The sequence below is a fragment of the Procambarus clarkii genome, chromosome 74 (genome assembly GCF_040958095.1).
Source record: "Procambarus clarkii isolate CNS0578487 chromosome 74, FALCON_Pclarkii_2.0, whole genome shotgun sequence".
Taxonomy (NCBI): domain Eukaryota; kingdom Metazoa; phylum Arthropoda; class Malacostraca; order Decapoda; family Cambaridae; genus Procambarus; species Procambarus clarkii.
This window is the reverse complement of record NC_091223.1, coordinates 16,774,586-16,797,154: the sequence shown is the minus strand read 5'-3', so window position 1 is coordinate 16,797,154 and position 22,569 is coordinate 16,774,586. Positions and strand designations below refer to the sequence as shown.

Here is a 22,569-nt window from a genome sequence, read left to right as displayed (position 1 = left end):
TTTATACTCTAAACTGTATTAAATAACAAATTGTTTAGTATTTCAGGACTTAGAGAATATTTAGAGAGGAGGTTGTGGTCAATAGTAGCTCGGTTGAGCAGTTGAGGGGGGAGGGGAGACAGGCTCATGGCGGACGTCAGTTTGAGTCGATACCTTGTTTGATTCGTATCTTCATCCCGATGACCGCTTTAAGGCGCATAGGATGCCGACTTTCCTCCTTCTACTCCTCGGACTAACGGCAGGATGCGTCAGGACCCAGGATAGTAGTGAGGGAATCCCCGCAGCGGTCGCCTCTCCCCTGAAGAAAGGTAAGATGGGCAACCTCGCAGCCTCAGCATCCATGGTGGTTCATCTCCAGGTACGCCGAGGCTTTCCTCCCTCCACAAACAACACTTGTTGCCATTTTACCTGCCTTACCCCAGCCGCTGCGTCATATATCACTAAACCACCCGCTATATGGAAGCCATTTCCTGTTACAAAAGGTCCGGTTTGGGTGTATGATCAATAAGAAGTTGCTCAAAAATCCTCGCTTTCCATTACTCTATAGTTCGGAAGCGAGGCTTATCTCCGCCAGAGCATCATATATGGCCACTGTCTCACTACCATCTTTCAGTGTGTCTACGGATATCCAAGACCAGTAGCCATACACTACAGCAAGGAGAGACAGGTCTGAATGGGCATTAAATTAAAATGGAGTAATGGATGTCCGGAGGTTTAAAGTGAGTCAATGGTCGGGATGTGTTTCAGTAATAACCTGAATCAGTGTGCTGGTTTTAATACCCTACCTGAGTGGACACGATCGGAACATGTGGTCACGGAAACCATGTAGGGGGTGATATGGGGCCCCATACACCCCCCCTCTTCACCCCCCTTGGGCGTACCTTTACACCCATTATATTGCGGCCATAATAATTTTTTTTTAAAGATAATTAGTTTATTATGCATCCCATATAGTCGTATATAATGCACTCGTGAGCTAGAGAGGTATGAGAATTTGAGTCGTTATGAAATAAGCGTAACATCACCGTTAATGATATACAAGTATACTTGTATACATATATACTCATACATGAGTTATTATGACAAGAAACAGAGCACTAGGATTATCGTAGTGAAAGGCCCACAGTGTAGCGTTGACTAGCCTGCAGGAGATGCAACTAGTTTTAGTGCTATTAGCCTAGTGTGTTAGCCTGGACGCTGACCATAGGTTAATAGGACTAGCCAGGAACTATTTAGCGTAGTTTGAATATATCCTGTAGGCACGCTAAGTGGTTTAACTATCCAGTAGTTAAATATGCCCAGTTATAATATGTGGCTAGGCTGTAAGGGCGCCTGTAACAGGGGGTGACTAGCCACGAGGCTTTCATATCAAAGTTTTAATGTAACTAACCAAGAAGATGGGGGGGGGGTAGAAGTAGCCTAAGCTACTCTATCCCTTTGAGATGTATTTTTTCTTGTCTCGATAAACATACTTGAACTTGGACCTAGATCATCTTGCGTGGTGTAACTAAAGTCTGGAAGATTACGTATCGGTGTGAGGATAACCTAGAGGCTTGTATATATTAGTATAATTAACCTGAAGTTTAAAGTACTTAGTGTAACTAACCTGGAGGTATAAATTACTTGGTATAACTAACTAGAGATTCACATAGCATAGTGTGACTTGCTTAGATATTCACCTTACGTGGAGGGTAACCTAAATATTCCTTCACCATACATGGAGGGTAACCTAAATATTCCTTCACCATACATGGAGGGTAACCTAAATATTCCTTCACCTCACGTGGAGGGTAACCTAAATATTCCTTCACCATACATGGAGGGTAACCTAAATATTCCTTCACCATACATGGAGGGTAACCTAAATATTCCTTCACCATACATGGAGGGTAACCTAAATATTCCTTCACCATACATGGAGGGTAACCTAAATATTCCTTCACCATACATGGAGGGTAACCTAAATATTCCTTCACCATACATGGAGGGTAACCTAAATATTCCTTCACCATACATGGAGGGTAACCTAAATATTCCTTCACCATACATGGAGGGTAACCTAAATATTCCTTCACCATACATGGAGGGTAACCTAAATATTCCTTCACCATACATGGAGGGTAACCTAAATATTCCTTCACCTTACATGGAGGGTAACCTAAATATTCCTTCACCATACATGGAGGGTAACCTAAATATTCCTTCACCATACATGGAGGGTAACCTAAATATTCCTTCACCATACATGGAGGGTAACCTAAATATTCCTTCACCATACATGGAGGGTAACCTAAATATTCCTTCACCATACATGGAGGGTAACCTAAATATTCCTTCACCATACATGGAGGGTAACCTAAATATTCCTTCACCATACATGGAGGGTAACCTAAATATTCCTTCACCATACATGGAGGGTAACCTAAATATTCCTTCACCATACATGGAGGGTAACCTAAATATTCCTTCACCATACATGGAGGGTAACCTAAATATTCCTTCACCATACATGGAGGGTAACCTAAATATTCCTTCACCATACATGGAGGGTAACCTAAATATTCCTTCACCATACATGGAGGGTAACCTAAATATTCCTTCACCATACATGGAGGGTAACCTAAATATTCCTTCACCTCACGTGGAGGGTAACCTAAATATTCCTTCACCATACATGGAGGGTAACCTAAATATTCCTTCACCATACATGGAGGGTAACCTAAATATTCCTTCACCATACATGGAGGGTAACCTAAATATTCCTTCACCTTACATGGAGGGTAACCTAAATATTCCTTCACCATACATGGAGGGTAACCTAAATATTCCTTCACCATACATGGAGGGTAACCTAAATATTCCTTCACCATACATGGAGGGTAACCTAAATATTCCTTCACCATACATGGAGGATAACCTAAAGATCCCTTCACCATACATGGAGGATAACCTAAAGGTCCCTTCACCAAGCATATCGTAACTAACTAGGAGGTTCCTCCTGTCCTACAGGCCCTTCTAGTATTGAGGCACTTTTTTGGAGTGTGCCTAATTCAATAAAATTTCCTAATTCCTAATAATTAATTTCCTAATTTAGTGAAATTAGTTTAAATTTTCACCTAATGGCTCTTGGCTAACCTGGAGGCTCAACCAGCTTGATGTGACTCAGGTATTAGGTCATTTACCTGAATTTACCTGTTAGCTGCCATCTTTAGTTGCCTCGACGAGGACCAACACTTAACAAGGTTTGTTAAGTGTTGTTCAAGTTCAAGTTCAAGTATGTTTATTGAGATAAGAAAGAAATACATCTCAAAGGGATAGAGTAGCTTAGGCTATTTCTACCCCCCTAAGTAGACTCGGAACAGCTACTTGGAAAAAGTTCCAAGTAGCACGGGCTATGGTGAGCCCGTAACTTACCTGGCACAGGAGCGGGGCAAGTAGCACGGGCTATGGTGAGTCCGTCCTTGATTACTCCGTACTTAAGTGTTGTTAACAACACTTCACAATCAATAACAACAACATGGGTTCAGAGACGGTAAATCATGCCTCACAGGTTTAATAGAATTCTATGACCAGGCAACAAAAATTAGGCAAGAAAGAGAAGGGTGGGCAGACTGCATTTTCTTGGAGTGTCAGAAAGCCTTTGACACAGTACCACATAAAAGGTTGTTAAAAAAGTTGGAGCAACAGGCAGGAGTAAAAGGGAAGGTGATCCAGTGGATAAGGGAGTATTTAAGCAACAGGAAACAGCGAGAAACTGTGAGGGGAGAGACATCAGAGTGGCGAGATGTCACCATAGGCGGAGTCCCACAGGGCTCTGTATTTGGGCCCATCCTGTTTCTAATATAAGTAAACGATCTTTCGGAGGGTATAGACTCGTTCCTGTTAATGTTTACTGATGATGTAAAAATTATGAGAAGAATCAAGACGGATAAAGATAAACAGAAACTACAGGATGACCTGGACAAACTCGAGGAATGGTCTAGAAAATGGCTGCTAAAGTTCAACTCAGGAAAGTGTAAAGTAATGAAATTAGGCGAAGGGAGCAGAAGGCTGAACACAAGGTACCATCTGGGAGGTGAAATCCTGCAAGAGTCAAATAGAGAGAAAGATCTGGGGGTTGATATCACACCGAACTTGTCCCCAAAGACCCACATCAAAAGGATATCATCAGCGGCATATGCTAGACTGGCCAACATAAGAACTGCCTTTAGAAACTTGTGTAAGGAATCGTTCAGGACCCTGTATACCATTTATGTCAGACCAATCCTGTAATATACAGCTCCAGCCTGCAGTCCATACCAAGTTAAACACAAGACAAAGAGAAGATTCAGCGGTATGCCACCAGGCTCGTCCCGGAACTGAGAGGAATGAGCTACGAGGAAAGGCTAAAGGAGTTGAACCTCACGTCCCTGGAAAACGGATGAGTAAGGTGAGACATGATAACCACCTATAAAATTCTCAGGGAATTGACAGGGTGGACAAAGACAAACTTCAGCACGGGTGGAACACGAACAAGGGGACACAGGTGGAAACTTAATTAGTACCCAGATGAGCCACAGAGACGTTAGAAAGCATTTTTTCAGTGTCAGAGTAGTTAATAAATGGAATGCATTAGGCAGTTATGTGGTGGAGGCTGACTCCATACACAGTTTCAAATACAGGTATGATAGATCCCAGTAGGCTCAGGAATCTGTACACCAGTTGACTGACAGTTGAGAGGCGGGATCAAAGAGACAAAGCTCAATTCCCGCAAGCACAACTAGGTGAGTACAACAATCGAGAATTCCGGGTTCGAATCCCGGATGCAACAGAAATGGTTGGGCACGTTTCCTTTCATCTAATGCCTCTGTTCACCTAACAGGACGTAGGCATTCAGGAGTTAGCCTGTTGTGGGGTTGCATCCTGGGCGGGGTCAGTAATTCGACCCTAAGGTTGGGGGGGGGGGGGAGGGACTTTGATAAAAGTCTAACGTGTATGTTAAGCCACTCTGGCTTCCTGTCCCCCGACACAGTGGGGACAGTGATTGACGATACGATTGTCTCAAAAATCCCCGTGCGGTTTCCGTGGCACAGTGGTAAGACACTCGCCTGGCTTTGTGGGAGCGCTTTGTCCTGGGTTTGTATCTTGGCCGAATCCGCCGAATTTATAATGCTTCCCCGGAAGAGTTATACGGATTTATAACAGCAAATCCTTAACTGTAGCCTCTGTTTACCCAACAGTAACATGGTTAAACGATTTGGCAGGGTCGTATTCCGGGGAATATTAAGATTAAGGACTTGCCCGGAACGCTATGCGTCCTAGTGGCTGTACAAGAATGTAAGAACTCTTCTGTAGTATATATAAAAAGAAAAAAAAAGTAAAGTCCCCCATTGTTTTTTTTAACTAAACGCTACATCTGTGTTAAACTTACATTTGTGTTGCATTTGATACGGAAATAATGGGAGGACCTCTTTGACAAGTCGCCAGCTTCCTGTCCCTGTCAAGGTCACTACAGATGGTGGGCCCCCAATCTACTGGACTCAGGTACAGTCTGGTAAATTTGTCTGTCATCCACTCCACACCCATCATGGTGTAATTACCTAAGTGTAGTTACAGGATGAGAGCTACGCTCGTGGTGTCCCGTCTTCCCAGCACTCTTTGTCATATAACGCTTTGAAACTACTGACGGTTTTGGCCTCCACCACCTTCTCACCTAACTTGTTCCCACCGTCTACCACTCTGTTTACAAAAGTGAATTTTCGTATATTTATTCTTGAAGTTCCGGGTCTCAGGAATTCTTCCCTATCAGTGTGGGGGCCAATAGATGATAGGCCAATACTTGCCTACCAGCGTCTAATGAGGAGTGAGGAGATCCAGCTTACACAACCTGTCCTCTTAAAAAGAACGTCGCTTTTCGATCGTATGCGTTACATAAGGCCAAACAATGGTCGTACTAGAAAAATGGAAGCGGGCTGGCGAAAGTGACGTACTGTCCCGTTTTCTGTTTTGGGTCCTCTGGTAGGTTAGGAGAGGAGTTTTCTTGACGTTGAGAAACCTTAAGAGGACGGACTGATTTGTAGCGGGTACATTTAAATAACTTGTTCTATTTATTGATCATATTGATCGTACCTGGGTGTTAGTCAGCTGTCACGGGCTGCTTCCTGGGGGTGGAGGCCTGGTCGAAGACCGGGCCGCGGGGGCACTAAAGCCCCGAAATCATCTCAAGATATTTGCTCAGGAAGCTGTGGACAGAGGGACTTCCACTACTTTATTTAGTGCAGTCCACGTGTTGACCATCTTTACTGTGTATGTGTTATTACTTCTCATTTGCTTATAATAATTTCCAGCTTACACTTTCCTTCACTTTATAAAGATTGTCGGTGTCTACCTTGTTTACTTGTTTACTTGTTGTTGTTGTTATAGAGTCAGCTACTCGGAACAAGTTCCAAGTAGCACGGGCTATGGTGAGCCCGTAACTTACCTGGCACAGGAGCGGGGCAAGTAGCACGGGCTATGGTGAGCCCGTAGTGGACTTACCTGGCACAGGAGCGGGGCAAGTAGCACGAGCTATGGTGAGCCCGTAACTTACCTGGCACAGGAGCGGGGCAAGTAGCACGGGCTATGGTGAGCCCGTCCTTGTTTACTCCGTACTTAATGATTATATACTCTAACCTGACTTTCTCTTCTCTAGAGTTGTTCGGGCTCTAGCTCTAAAAAAAAAATCAAATTCAAATTTTTATTCAGGTAAAAGTGCATACATAGATGATGAGTTACAAACATTATGTTGGATATATAGATAGAGCTAGTACATACAATACCTAAAGCCATACGCGCAGCGTTTCGGGCAAACTCTCTTACAAACATCTTAATTTTTAAGAATCTTTTTGTTTCATTATATATGCGGGTTCCATGCCGGTGATGTATATTCAAGGATTGGTCTATATGGAATTTGTAGCTTGTCTTGAAAAGTCCTTGAGGACGTTTTTATAAATAAATAAATAAATAAATGTTTATTTAGGTAAGGTACATACATACAAGAGACTTTACAAAGTTTGTTGGATTAATAGATAGAGCTAGTACATACAATGCCTAAAGCCACTATTACGCAAAGCGTTTCGGGCAGAATTACAATTTTTTGATTCCGGAATTTTGATTCCGTTATTATGTTTGCCAGTTTCTCACCTGCTGTTTGGATCACACATGTCTACACTTTGTCGGCGGAAGAGTGTGACGAGGGGATTGCTCGGTCCCCAACGGCAGGAAATAAGAAAGTAAGAAATTATATTTTGGTTGTGTGGAATTTTCAGATGAAGTATTTGGACCGGACATCTTGTGCTGGAGTTCGGGCAAACAGGGTTAAGCAGGCGATGAGCCACAATAACGTGGCTGTAGTAGTTTGACCAGACCACACACTAGAAGGTGAAGGGACGACGACGTTTCGGTCCGTCCTGGACTATTCTCAAGTCGATTGCGATTTGAGAATGGTCCAGGGCGCAATCGACTTGAGAATGGTCCAGGGCGCAATCGACTTGAGAATGGTCCAGGGCGCAATCGACTTGAGAATGGTCCAGGGCGCAATCGACTTGAGAATGGTCCAGGGCGCAATCGACTTGAGAATGGTCCAGGGCGCAATAGACTTGAGAATGGTCCAGGGCGCAATAGACTTGAGAATGGTCCAGGGCGCAATAGACTTGAGAATGGTCCAGGGCGCAATAGACTTGAGAATGGTCCAGGGCGCAATAGACTTGAGAATGGTCCAGGGCGCAATAGACTTGAGAATGGTCCAGGGCGCAATCGACTTGAGAATGGTCCAGGACGCAATAGACTTGAGAATGGTCCAGGACGGACCGAAACGTGGTCGTCCCTTCACCTTCTAGTGTGTGGTCTGGTCAAACAGGTTAAGGTTCTGCTATCCGGAAGCGGGAGTTGGGGAATATTGTTAATAATATGAGTAATATTATGGCTGGTAATGGAACTCGTTCGTTAATTGCATTAGAGCTGCAGGAAACGAAGTTGGAGGAGTTAGTAGTGAGGCACTAATACATAAATTTATAAGAGCCGTTGAGTTAGGAGCAAGGGAAGGATCCAGATCATATGTGGCATTCTTCCAAGACGGCCAGAAGGAAATGGATGTCTGTCTAGGGCAACTGGAGTCAGTTGCTGACTAGACAAATATTGCAAATCAAATGTAATATCATTCATTGATAACTTGGACCACTTCTGTGGTGAGAATGATAGGGTAGGCTGGTGATGGGGCTCACTGGGGCTGGGGTTGTTGACTTTGTCTAATGGTGGAATCTGCGGTTATCTTGAGGTTATCTTGAGATGATTTCTGGGCTTTTAGTGTCCCCGCGGCCCGGTCCTCGACCAGGCCTCCACCCCCAGGAAGCAGCCCGTGACAGCTGACTAACACCCAGGTACCTATTTACTGCTAGGTAACAGGGGCATTCAGGGTGAAAGAAACTTTGCCCATTTGTTTCTGCCTCGTGCGGGAATCGAACCCGCGCCACAGAATTACGAGTTCTGCGCGCTATCCACCAGGCTACGAGGCCTCCATAAGTTGGTTTTCTACTCATTAGTTTTGCTTCATGTGCAAACATTAACCCGTCTGTCTTGTGCAGATTCTGTCTTCACCTGCATATGACGTCACTCGATTAATTGGTTAAACATAGTTGCAATATGCAGACGATGAGTCACAATAACGGGGCTGAAGATGTGATGACCAAAAACCATACATCAAGAGATGGAGAAACGACGACGTTTCGTTCCGTCCTGGGGCCAGATTCACGAAGCAGTTACGCCAGCACTTACGAACCTGGGGCCATATTCACGAAGCAGTTACGCAAGCACTTACGAACCTGTACATCTTTTCTCAACCTTTGGCGGCTTTGTTTACAATTATTAAACAGTTAATGAGCTCCGAAGCACGAGGAGGCTGTTTATAACAATAACAACAGTTGAATGGGAAGTTTTCATGCTTGTAAACTGTTTAATAAATGTAACCAAAGCCGTGAAAGATTGAGGAAAGATGTACATGTTCGTAAGTGATTGCGTAAGTGCTTTCGTGAATCTGGCCCCAGGATCATAATCAAGTCGACCATCATAAGCCAACCCGTCCTCTTAAAAATAACGTCGCTGTTCGCTCGTATTGCGCGCTATGGCCAAAAAATGGACGTAAAGTGAAATGAAATCGGCTCACGAAAGTGATGCCGATTTCGGACGGACCGAAACGTCGACGTCTCCTCATCTTCTGGTCTGAGGTTGATCAACATATCTTCAGCCACGTTATTGTGACTCATCATCTGCATATTATTATTATTATTATTATTATTATTATGTTGATGTTTAGTGTGCGAAGGTTAGTGTGTCTACCTGGTGGCACACTAAGCCTAGTGTGACCAACCTGGTGGCACACTAAGCCTAGTGTGACCAACCTGGAGGTACACTAAGCCTAGTGTGACCAACCTGGTGGCACACTAAACCTAGTGTGACCAACCTGGAGGTACACTAAGCCTAGTGTGACCAACCTGGTGGCACACTAAGCCTAGTGTGACCAACCTGGTGGCACACTAAGCCTAGTGTGACCAACCTGGTGGCACACTAAGCCTAGTGTGACCAACCTGGTGGCACACTAAGCCTAGTGTGACCAACCTGGAGGTACACTAAGCCTAGTGTGACCAACCTGGTGGCACACTAAGCCTAGTGTGACCAACCTGGTGGCACACTAAGCCTAGTGTGACCAACCTGGTGGCACACTAAGCCTAGTGTGACCAACCTGGTGGCACACTAAACCTAGTGTGACCAACCTGGAGGTACACTAAGCCTAGTGTGACCAACCTGGTGGCACACTAAGCCTAGTGTGACCAACCTGGTGGCACACTAAGCCTAGTGTGACCAACCTGGTGGCACACTAAGCCTAGTGTGACCAACCTGGTGGCACACTAAGCCTAGTGTGACCAACCTGGTGGCACACTAAACCTAGTGTGACCAACCTGGAGGTACACTAAGTCTAGTGTGACCAACCTGGTGGCACACTAAGCCTAGTGTGACCAACCTGGAGGTACACTAAGCCTAGTGTGACCAACCTGGTGGCACACTAAGTCTAGTGTGACCAACCTGGAGGCACACTAAGTCTAGTGTGACCAACTTGGTGGCACACTAAGCCTAGTGTGACCAACCTGGAGGCACACTAAGCCTAGTGTGACCAACCTGGTGGCACACTAAGCCTAGTGTGACCAACCTGGAGGCACACTAAGCCTAGTGTGACCAACCTGGTGGCACACTAAGTCTAGTGTGACCAACCTGGAGGCACATTAAGCCTAGTGTGACCAACCTGGAGGCACACTAAGCCTAGTGTGACCAACCTGGTGGCACACTAAGTCTAGTGTGACCAACCTGGAGGCACATTAAGCCTAGTGTGACCAACCTGGAGGCACACTAAACCTAGTGTGACCAACCTGGTGGTACACTAAGCCTAGTGTGACCAACCTGGTGGCACACTAAGCCTAGTGTGACCAACCTGGTGGCACACTAAGCCTAGTGTGACCAACCTGGTGGCACACTAAGCCTAGTGTGACCAACCTGGTGGCACACTAAGCCTAGTGTGACCAACCTGGTGGCACACTAAGCCTAGTGTGACCAACCTGGAGGTACACTAAGCCTAGTGTGACCAACCTGGTGGCACACTAAGCCTAGTGTGACCAACCTGGAGGTACACTAAGCCTAGTGTGACCAACCTGGTGGCACACTAAGCCTAGTGTGACCAACCTGGTGGCACACTAAGCCTAGTGTGACCAACCTGGTGGCACACTAAGCCTAGTGTGACCAACCTGGAGGTACACTAAGTCTAGTGTGACCAACCTGGAGGACCACTAAGCCTAGTGTGACCAACCTCAAGTCACATCTTTAGTAAAACGTAAAAAAAAACTCCAAATACTCTCTATTATCTAATGTGACTTATAAAGTTTATATTATCTCATAGCTTTGAGGTTCATAGGATTTAGTTTAACTAGGAGTTAGAATAAGAAACTTGATTCACAACTAATTGTTGCTAATCGTTGCAGTTATGGCTGATCTGGAGATCCAATCGCCTGGCCTAGTGAGACCAATCTTAATTTAACTACTGTAGATTAGGTAGCCTAGAAGTTTGCCTAGTTTAGTGTGGAAAGAAGGAAACTTAGTGTGACAAAGCTGGAGGTGACGAAGCTTAGTGTGACCTAACTAGATATAACACACGAGTATATTTGTTTATATATTCGTATGATATACGTATAGTGTATGACTAATTTGCTCGTCATGTAGTGTATGACTAATTTGGAAATCACTTAGCATAGTGTGCGTCGTAACTTGCAGAGGTCTTAGCTTAGTGTGTGTGACTAAATTAGGTCACTTAAACTAGTGTTTGGCTAACCTGTAGGTCGTCTAGTTTTGCGTGAGGCTTAGTCTGGAAGCTAACCCAGCGTAGGGTGACTAGGCTTAGGTCGAAAAAGGCTTAATCACACACACGCAGTTTAGGTTGAAAAATATGTGTATTTACCGATTCGTTGTATTTACAAATCTCGAATTTACAAATATTTACAAAAAAATTGTATTTACAAATCTCGTCGTTGACCAGATTTATTTGTTTTAATTGCATGGTTAAATTTGATTGATAGAATTGGGATTTGATCAGGTTCAAATCAGGCTTGATACAAAATCACCATGCCTTTTAAGACAATATATGAAACACCAGTTTTCCTGGGAATGGTCAAATGACATCATTTTGACCTTGGGGAAAGTCAACTAGAAGATCATTTATTTACAAGATTCACCTAACCTCTCAAGATTCACCTAACCTCTCAAGATTCACCTAACCTCTCAAGATTCACCTAACCTCTCAAGATTCACCTAACCTATCTAGATTCACCTAACCTCTCAAGATTCACCTAACCTCTCAAGATTCACCTAACCTCTCAAGATTCACCTAACCTATCTAGATTCACCTAACCTCTCAAGATTCACCTAACCTCTCAAGATTCACCTAACCTCTCAAGATTCACCTAACCTCTCAAGATTCACCTAACCTCTCAAGATTCACCTAACCTCTCAAGATTCACCTAACCTCTCAAGATTCACCTAACCTCTCAAGATTCACCTAACCTCTCAAGATTCACCTGGATCTTGAGTTTCACTTAGATTAGTTAGGTTTAGAGGCTCACCTACCTTAGTGTGTGTGTGTGTGGCGGTCACCTATCTTAGTCTGGATGAACTAGTTAACTAGCTTGGAGGGGACATGGTGCGTACTGTGATTAGTTTAGTAGTTAAATGGTAGTTAATCAAGTTTAATCTAGGGGAAAAATGTTGGTAATTCATCTAGCTTACTTAGTGTAACTTGCCTAGAGATACATCTAGCTTAGTGTAACTAGCCTAGAGATACATCTAGCTTAGTGTAACTAGCCTAGAGATACATCTAGCTTAGTGTAACTAGCCTAGAGATACATCTAGCTTAGTGTAACTAGCCTAGAGATACATCTAGCTTAGTGTAACTAGCCCCAAAATACAGCCAGCTTATTGTAAACTAGCCTAGTGTATTGTAACTAGCTTGAAGATACAACTAGAGCCTGGATGTTCAGCTAGTTTAGTCTTACTAGTCTGGAGTCACATGGCTTAGTTTACCTACAAGCAAGTTCATCTTACTGTAGTCATTATGAAGGTTTACAGCTCGTTTAGTTCAACAAACTTGACCTGAAGTAACCTAACCTGGTTTACCCTAACCTGACCTAACCTAGCTAACCTGATTTAATCTAACCTGACCTAACCTGATCTACCCTAACTTGGACTAACCTAACCTGACCTAACCTAACCTGACCTAATATAACATAATATTACCTAATTTAATCTAACCTAACTTGAATTAACCTGACCTGTCCTGATGTAACCTAACCTAACCTGACCGAACCTGGTCTAACCTGACCTAACAACCTAACATATCCGGACCTGACCTAACAAACTAACCTAACTTAACCTAACCTAACCTGACCTGACCTGACCTGACCTGACCTGACCTAACCTAACCTGACCTGACCTGACCTAACCTAACCTAACCTAACATCACATGACCTAACCTAACCTTACCTATCCTAACCTATCCTAACCTATCCTAACCTAACCTAACCTAACCTAACCTAACCTAACCTGACCTAATCTAACCTGACCTAACCTAACCTAACCTATCCTAACCTAACCTAACCTAACCTAACCTAACTTAACCTAACCTGACCTGACCTAACCTGACCTGACCTAACCTAACCAAACCTAACAAAACCTAACCTAACCTGACCTGACCTAACCTGACCTGACCTGACCTGACCTGACATGACCTAACCTAACCAAACCTAACCTAACCTAACCTATCCTGACCTGACCTAACCAGACCTAACCTGACCTGACCTGACCTGACCTGACCTGACCTAACCTATCCTGACCTGACCTAACCAGACCTAACCTGACCTAACCAGACCTAACCTGACCTGACCTAACCTGACCTAACCAGACCTGACCTGACCTGACCTGACCTGACCTGACCTGACCTGACCTAACCAGACCTAACCTAACCAGACCTGACCTGACCTGACCTGACCTGACCTGGAGGCACAATAAGCGTACTGTGTGTAGCTCAAATTCAAATGCAATAACTTTATTAATTAAATAAATGCTTATTCGTGCATAATTGAGTTTGTTCACCTGAAGGTACAATACACTAGTATGTATTTTAATTAACTTTAAGATATATTTAGGTTAATGTAAGCAGCCTTGGTACACGTAGCTTATTGTTAACTAGCCTAGTTTAGTGTAACTAGCTTGAAGATATAAGTAGATTTGTGTAGTTTAAGGTACAGGTACAGTCCAGGTATTTTTTTAGGCTAGTTACAATAGCGACCGATATTTCCAGACTAGTTATAATCAGCTAGTTGTGTCCCTATATTAGTTACAACAAATGTAGTTGTATCTTCAAGCTGTGGCAGTGATTCTATGCACAGTTTCAAGTGTAGGTATGATAAAGCCCAGTAGGCTCACGAATCTGTACACCAGATGATTGACGGTTGAGAGGCGCAGGAACAAATAGGTGAGTACAAATAGATGAGCACGCACACGCACATGCACACACACACACACACACACACACACACACACACACACACACACACACACACACACACACACACACACACACACACACACACACACACACACACAGATATTAGAAAGAACTTTTTTAGTGTCAGAGTGGTTGACAAATGGAATGCATTAGGGGGTGATGTGGTGGAGGCTCACTCCATACACAGTTTCAAGTGTAGATATGACAGAGCCCGATAGGCTCAGGAATCTGTACACCTGTTGATTGACGGTTGAGAGGCGGGACCAAAGAGCCAGAGCTCAACCCCCGCAAACACAACTAGGTGAGTACATACACACACACACAGATATTAGAAAGAACTTTTTCAGTGTCAGAGTGGTTGACAAATGGAATGCATTAGGAAGTGATGTGGTGGAGGCTGACTCCATACACAGTTTCAAATGTAAATATGATAGAGCCCAGTAGGCTCAGGAACCTGTACACCAGTTGATTGACGGTTGAGAGGCGGGACCAAAGAGCTAGAGCTCAACCCCCGCAAACACAACTAGGTGAGTCCAGACAATGGTTTCTGTCGCCCAGTCAGTTCAGTCGTGGGCTCTCAACCGTCAGTCGAGGGTTCATCCCCGTGACAGGACACAAACGCTTTTTCACCGTTTCCTTTCACCTAATTCACCTGTTCACCTAGTTCACCGTTTCCTTTCACCTAATTCACCTGTTCACCTAGAAGCAAATAGGTTCCTGGGAGTTAGAAGGCTGTTATATAGGGATACATTCTGATGATGATGATTGTGTGTGTGTGTGTGTGTGTGTGTGTGTGTGTGTGTGTGTGTGTGTGTGTGTGTGGAAACATATAGTAGACATGATAAAGAAAAAATACGTTGAGAGTCATTACATTAGAGAACTGAAGGTGGAAAGACCGGGACCCAGAGCTAATAGCCGCCACCACCATCACCACCACCATCACCACCACCACCAACACCACCATCACCACCACCACCTACCGTCACGGATTGTCGGCCCTTCTCCCCCTCCCACAAAATCCAGTCCTCTTCCCCATCCCGCATAATCCAGGATCTTCCCTCTCCCACATACCCCAGGGTCGCCCCCCCTCCTCCCACAAATCCCAGGCCCTTCTCCCTCCCACATTAACCCAGGTGACTCCCCCCCTCCCACATTAACCCAGGCGACTCCCCCCTCCCACATAACCCAGGTATACCCATCCTGGGCTATTTTTAAACTCCCCCTTTTCCCAATTTCTTTGTCTCGGATTACTCCGCATATTATCGCTGATATACCACGATGGAGACGAATAATTATAGAACCGGCGGAACGGCGGGCGATAATATCACCCGAGGGCAACAAACCGGGGTTTAACGAGTGAAGGACTGTGGCCGTAATTTTTCGGGTCGGTTCTTTTAATTGGTGGGCGTGTGGTGGATTATTTTAGGTTAACCACAGTGGTGGTGGTGGTGGGTTGACCTGCGGGGGTCGATGCCTCCAGTGTTTTGGGGTTGGGAAGTCACCGGAGGGGGGAAGAGGTCTTCCGAGTTCCCACCGTATACAAGAGTGACGTTATTTCGACGTTGAATGAACGTTGATTCTGCGTTGAATAAACGTTGATTCTGCGTTGAATGAACGTTGATTCTGCGTTGAATGAACGTTGATTCTGCGTTGAATGAACGTTGATTCTGCGTTGAATGAACGTTGATTCTGCATTGAATGAACGTTGATTCTGCGTTGAATGAACGTTGATTCTGCGTTGAATGAACGTTGATTCTGCGTTGAATGAACGTTGATTCTGCGTTGAATGAACGTTGATTCTGCGTTGAATGAACGTTGATTCTGCGTTGAATGAACGTTGATTCTGCGTTGAATGAACGTTGATTCTGCGTTGAATGAACGTTGATTCTGCGTTGCTTTTGGTTATTGTGACCACTGGGTTTGAATATGCGAGGGCGCAATCCCTCACATAATTGGGAAGTGCGAGCCTCCAGCAAATAGGAAGAACTTGGCTTACTCTCTATATATAGAATAAGAACAGGACCGGAACGTGAAGATGACCAACGTAGATGACACTGCTCAAAACGTCACGCCTTCTATACCTGATTAATACTTGTATGTGTCTCTCCCCCCTTTCTTTTTCCGCCTTATTCTTCACCTATTTGTACCTTACACCCCCCCCTAGCGGTATACATCTACTACGCCCAGTACTGTCCCAACGACCAAAGATCACATTCACTCCAAACAATCTACCACTTACGGGCTATTCATGCCCGTGCCACCTCTTGTGGTAGCTTAATCTTCATCAATCATCAATCGATGTTGGGGGAGAAGGTGTAGAGAAGAGAAGAAGGAAGAAGGGAGAATGTCGATAGGGAAAGAGAGAGAGAGAGAGAGAGAGAGAGAGAGAGAGAGAGAGAGAGAGAGAGAGAGAGAGAGAGAGAGGAAGATGGATGATCAAGACTCAGGCTCCCCCCCCCCCCTCCCTCCCTAATACTCCATCTAGTTATTACTTATATGAGAGTAAGCTCACCAGAGTAGATGTATGAAGGTCTAGATGGTGTGACCTATCCGGTGTGACCTAGGCGGTGTGACCTAGGTGGTGTGACCTAGGTGGGGTGACCTAGATGGTGTGACCTAGGTAGTGTGACCACCCATGGTAGAGGGGTGCCCGTGTCCCATAGGGTGGGTGGGGTGACCTTATCTTGGGTGCTCGTGTCCTGTGCCTTGGGTGTGGCCACCATACAAGGGGGTGACCTTTGGCTTACCTGAGGACAGCGGTGCCAGGGTGTGCCTCCGCTGTGGCTGTTGCTGTGGCGCCCCTGTTCACACGCATGTAGCCCTCAGACACGCACACACACGCACACACACACACACACACACACACACACACACACACACACACACACACACACACACACACACACACACACACACACACACACACACACACACTTTAGATTCATAGATTTAAACTAGCTAAACACAGATGCCGAAGAAATATAAGAAAATTCACCTTCGCAAATAGAGTGGTAGACGGTTGGAACAAGTTAAGTGAGAAGGTGGTGGAGGCCAAGACCGTCAGTAGTTTCAAAGCGTTATATGACAAAGAGTGTTGGGAAGACGGGACACCACGAGCGTAGCTCTCATCCTGTAACTACACTTAGGTAATTACTTAGGTAATTACACGTGTAGATATGATAGAGTAGATATGATTTTCAAGTGTAGATATGATAGAGCCCAATAGGCTCAGGAACCTGTACACCTGTTGATTGACGGTTGAGAGGCGGGACCAGAGAGCCAGAGCTCAACCCCCGCAAGCACAACTAGGTGAATGAATACACATGAGATAACAAAAGCCTTGACCACTGAAGCAGATATTTACGAATAACCAGCTCCAAGATCACTAATGAACCGAAAAATAATTACAGCGTAATTAGGGGATTTGAAAGAGTCTACTTTCACCCTAAAAGTATTGATGAAATAAAAATGAAAAAAAAAGATATAAGAAGTGAGAGGGTAGAGAGAAGGCATGAAGGGAGGAGAGTAGGCTAAGATAAGAGTAGGAGGAGGAGAAGGAGTGAGACAAAAGTAATACTCAAACCATCAGTAGTTATAATAATAATAATAATAATAATAATAATAATAATAATAATAATAATAATAATAATAATAATAATAATAATAATTTTTATTTAGGTAAAGGTACATACATAGAGATTTTACAGTTTGTTGGCTTTATAGATAGAGCTAGTACATACAATGCCTAAAGCCACTATTACGCAAAGCGTTTCGGGCAAAGTTATAAGAGCAACACCCACATAGAAGCGATACGCTAATACAAGGAGTGAATGGCAGCATAATGAACAAGCAGCCAGTAGCAGGAGAGGACACAGCAGCTTCCAGGCCTAACTCAGAAACACCAAGAATACCCCCAGAACCTTCCCATAACTAAGCCTCCCCAGACTAAGTCCAACATTCTCCCATCCCAGTACCATCAATTTCCTTCACCCGCCAATCACATCCCAGCGACAATTAGCTGCGTATAACCCTCCACCTCCCCCACCAATCGCCACCCATTGACCACCAACCGCTCATACTCCTTCCTCCCACATTTCTGCACGGAATTCAATCCCTATCTTCCACCACTTCCGCTATCCCTGGTTCTCAAGCTCCACAAATCACACTCTACAACGCCCTCCACTTCAGCTCACTGCCCTACTGATAGCCTCCCCTGCTCTCCTACATTCTAAATCCATCCCTAAATGCTATCGACTGACCCTAGCCACCTGGATATTAACTAGACACAGGACAGGAAAAGAATAAAGACAAGCTCTGGTATACTAATGCTGATAGACTATCAAATATAGCAGTCGAACTCAAGGAAACGACTGAGGTGGCAAATCCTGATGTGATAGCATTAGTGGAGACCAAATTAACTGGCATGATAATGAGAAGTCAAAGAATTCAGAGTGGAATTATTGGTAAAATGCAACTGGATCTTTGAAGGTGTGTGTTTGCAGGTGGCAAACAGCTGCAAGGACTGCTTCATGGGAATCACCTTGTTGGATGGTTAAGAAGAAGTTGTGGCTGTGATGTGTAACCCTCCAGAGAACCACAGAAGACTGAGGCAAGAACGCGAATTTATGAACAGAGCATGAATACTTTCCTCCTAAGGGGGGGATGGAGATACAACCCATACTGGTATTGAGAGACTTCAGTCCTGGCCACATTGACTGGGCAACAATGGATGCAAGAGGAGGAGACGAGATATGGCGATCAAATCTTGTAGACATTGTAGAGAAGAATTTCCTGATGCAATATGTCACAGAGGAAACAAGGAGAGGTGGTGGAGATCAACTGACGTGGCTAGACCTGGTCTTCACACAGAATGAGATGGTCAGTGAAAATATTGATCGTGATGTTGACCAGACCACACACTAGAAGGTGAAGGGACGACGACGTTTCGGTCTGTCCTGAACCATTCTCAAGTTGATTGTCTTGAGAATGACTTGAGAATGAGATTGTCTTGAGATTGACTTGAGAATGGTCCAGGACGGACCGAAACGTTGTCGTCCCTTCACCTTCTAGTGTGTGGTCTGGTCAACATTCTTCAGCCACGTTATTGTGACTCATCGCCTGCATATTGACCGTGAAATGCCAATAGGAGCCAGTAACTACTCTGGGTTTTACTGTTCATTATATCGTGATAATGAAGACTATGGGAAGATGTAAGCACTGGGAGGGTATAAGGCAGGCATTCCGGAAAGGGGAATACCAAAACATCTGAGAATGTTTTAAGGGGATGGAATGTAGAAGAGAACTCAGAGGAAAATCCACACAGGACTTGATGGACTACATAATAGACAAACTAAAAGAAGCTGAAGATTCCTACCACCACAAATAGTTAAGGGAAACAAGACGAGTATTAGCCGATGGTTCAACAGGCAGTGCCTGAAGGCAAAGAGGGGAAACAAAAGTGCATGGAAGAAATATTGAGAAAACAGAACAAAATAATCACTATGTATACATAGGGGCCAGAAATGAGTACACAGAAACTAGGAGAGTGACAGAGCAGCAATAGGAGAATAACATTTCATACAATGTTATTGTATGAAATAAGGGGGGAGGGGGAGCCGGTCGGCCGAGCGGACAGCACGCTGGACTTGTGATCCTGTGGTCCTGGGTTCGATCCCAGGCGCCGGCGAGAAACAATGGGCAAAGTTTCTTTCACCCTATGCCCCTGTTATCTAGCAGTAAAATAGGTACCTGGGTGTTAGTCAGCTGTCACGGGCTGCTTCCTGGGGGTGGAGGCCTGGTCGAGGACCGGGCCGCGGGGACACTAAAGCCCCGAATTCATCTCAAGATAACCTCAAGATATAACAAGGGCAAAATTATTCCATAGCCATATCAGGAGGAAGATGACTGTCAAGGATCAGGTGATCAGAAAAGAAAAAGGGAGGGAGAGAAATGCGGAGAATGATAAGGAGGTATGCAAGGAAGTTAATTAAAGCTTCTAAGAAGTATTCAAGCTGATCTCCCACAAGAGCTATGAGCTTAAATTGAACGGGCACTTCCACAGGAAAGCCTCACTGAAATGACAGTGATACAAGAAGTAAAGAAGCAACTTCAGGAACTGGATGTGACAAAAGCTGTAGGACTAGACAATATATTGCCTTAGATACTAAACGTCTAATATCGTGCCAGTTAATAAGAAAGGAGGAAGACGAAACACATCAAACTATCACAAACAATCATCATTATCACAATCACATTAAACTATTAAGCCAGTATCACAAGCATTCCCCTGCACGTTATCATAGACACTGATTTAAATCAGATTAGTAGAACATTTACAACCGCTGAAGTTGACTCAAAACACCAGCACGCATTTAGCAAAGGAAAATCCTGCTTAACAAAATTGGAGTTGTTAAATAAGATGACAAAAATCAAACAGTAGAGAGAAGGATAGGCAGACTGCGCATTCCTTGACTGTCAGAAAGTATTCGATACTCTCCCACACAAGAGACTCCTCCTCAAGCTGGAGAACCAGCTTAGAGTATCGGGACGAGTCTTAAGGTGGATCAGCGAGTAACTCTCAGGAAAGAAACCAATAGCGGAGATATGAGAGTGGAGAGCGGGCAGGAGTGCAGCACAACAAAGGTCGGGTCTGGGGTCCCGTCCTGTTTCTAATATATGTCATTAACCTGTCAGTGGAAATTGGCTCCATATTAGTGTTTGCAGAAAGAGTCAGGACAGACAAACTGTGATATATTGCAAACGGTTTTCGATACACCCTCAAGTTTATCTAAAAAATGGCTGCATGAATTAAATTCAGATAAATGCAAAGTTATGAGTATTAGAACACGAGTGTGGCGACCAGTACAGCAGTATAGGTTCAAGGAGAAATAGATTCTTCAACCAGAAAAGGAGAATGACCTGGGAGCGGAGATAACCCCAAATCTGATGTCAGAAGCACACATTACTTGAACAACAACAGCAGCATATGGCCAATGTCCGCTTATCCTTCAGAGACTTGGACAAAGGGGCTTTGCCCATATTTGAACGTATTTAGGCTTTGTCCAAGACATATTTCTGTTTAAACCAAGATTTTTCATTACGACCTAATATCCAAATATTTGTTAATTATGTTAAAATATATATATTTTTCTCTGTGACACGAGAGGTTCACACCACATTGCTCTGGAGGCAAGAACATATGCTCTATTTCTGCAATGATGAGTTGTGTTCATTGGCTGTACTCCACATCGACAATCATGTCATCTAAAGTCAAATTTGGTTTCATATTCTGTGTGTGTGTTAAATTTAATGAAATTTATTTATATGACAGAGTTCTGTTACACTACATAATCTGTTATGAACACTGACCAACGAGTGCCATTCCAGAGTAGTTCTGCTGTACTGTTCTCCTGACTTGGCACAGAGTAACTTCTCTCTATTTCCAATGATTTATTCCTAAAGGTAATTGAACAACTACGAAATAGATGTGAAATGTAACGTAGGGTGCGAGAGGAGTTTGGGGGCGAGAGTAAAATTTTCTTCTTATCATTGGGGTTCTCGTTTATTGAGTCAGTACTTTTTGACCTTATATCACCATGCAAAAAGAGGGATATTAAATTTAGTGTTGCACAGCAGGTAACATTATAGGCGTAAGATTGCTGGATTGTTTCAAGCAAAGGTTAGGCATTTATATGACTGAGTTTGGATGGATATAATTAGGAGTTGAATCGTATGGGCCAATAGACCATCTGCAGTTTCCTATATTTTTAAGTTCTAATGTGGATATATCCCAATATGCACATCAGTGACTATGCATAAACTGTTTCATTTGTGTATTTAAGCCATCCATGGATTAATGTTTTGGTTGTTCATTGGTGAAATCTGAAGGTATAATGATGTAGTTTTAAGTTATGGACTTGTGTATACTTGGTTAATGTTAGTGTTGTGTGGTTGAAACATGGGTGGAGTTACAATAGTTTGTGAAGAATTATGACAAAGGGGTATGAGTTATAAATGGGATTTCCGTGGAATTAAGTAGTTTGTAGCTGCCTTAGCCTAACAAGTAACTAAATTCCCACCGCTGCCACCATTAAATATCAACCCCTTTAAAAACAAAAACAGAAAACCTCTCCTGTGGATCACTTTACCTAGCCTCATTTGTATTATCTTGAATCAGACGTGATAAGACAAAGATTTACGGTTATGAAGAAATGTGTAGCATTGAATATTGGTACAGTGTGCAGGGTAGGGCGAGGCTGGTGGTGGTATGTAGTATTGAATATTGGTACAGTGTGCAGGGTAGGGCGAGGCTGGTGGTGGTATGTAGCATTGAATATTGGTACAGTGTGCAGGGTAGGGCGAGGCTGGTGGTGGTATGTAGCATTGAATATTGGTACAGTGTGCAGGGTAGGGCGAGGCTGGTGGTGGTATGTAGTATTGAATATTGGTACAGT

The 22,569-nt window shown here is 44.0% G+C and overlaps 1 protein-coding gene across 9 annotated transcripts in view; it reads left to right on the top strand.

Moving 5' to 3' along the window:
* The first annotated feature begins 113 nt into the window (after positions 1-113).
* The window catches only part of LOC123767396 (uncharacterized), a 168,412-nt gene continuing 145,956 nt past the window's right edge, over positions 114-22,569 (top strand). For all 9 annotated transcript variants that reach the window (XR_006773968.2, XR_011224596.1, XR_006773967.2 and 6 more), the window contains exon 1: positions 114-308. Coding sequence is in view for 5 of the 9 variants with exons in the window: in XM_045757073.2 (XP_045613029.1) it covers positions 203-308 (106 nt within the window). In the remaining 4 variants the exon portion in view is untranslated. The remainder of the gene's footprint in view (positions 309-22,569) is intronic.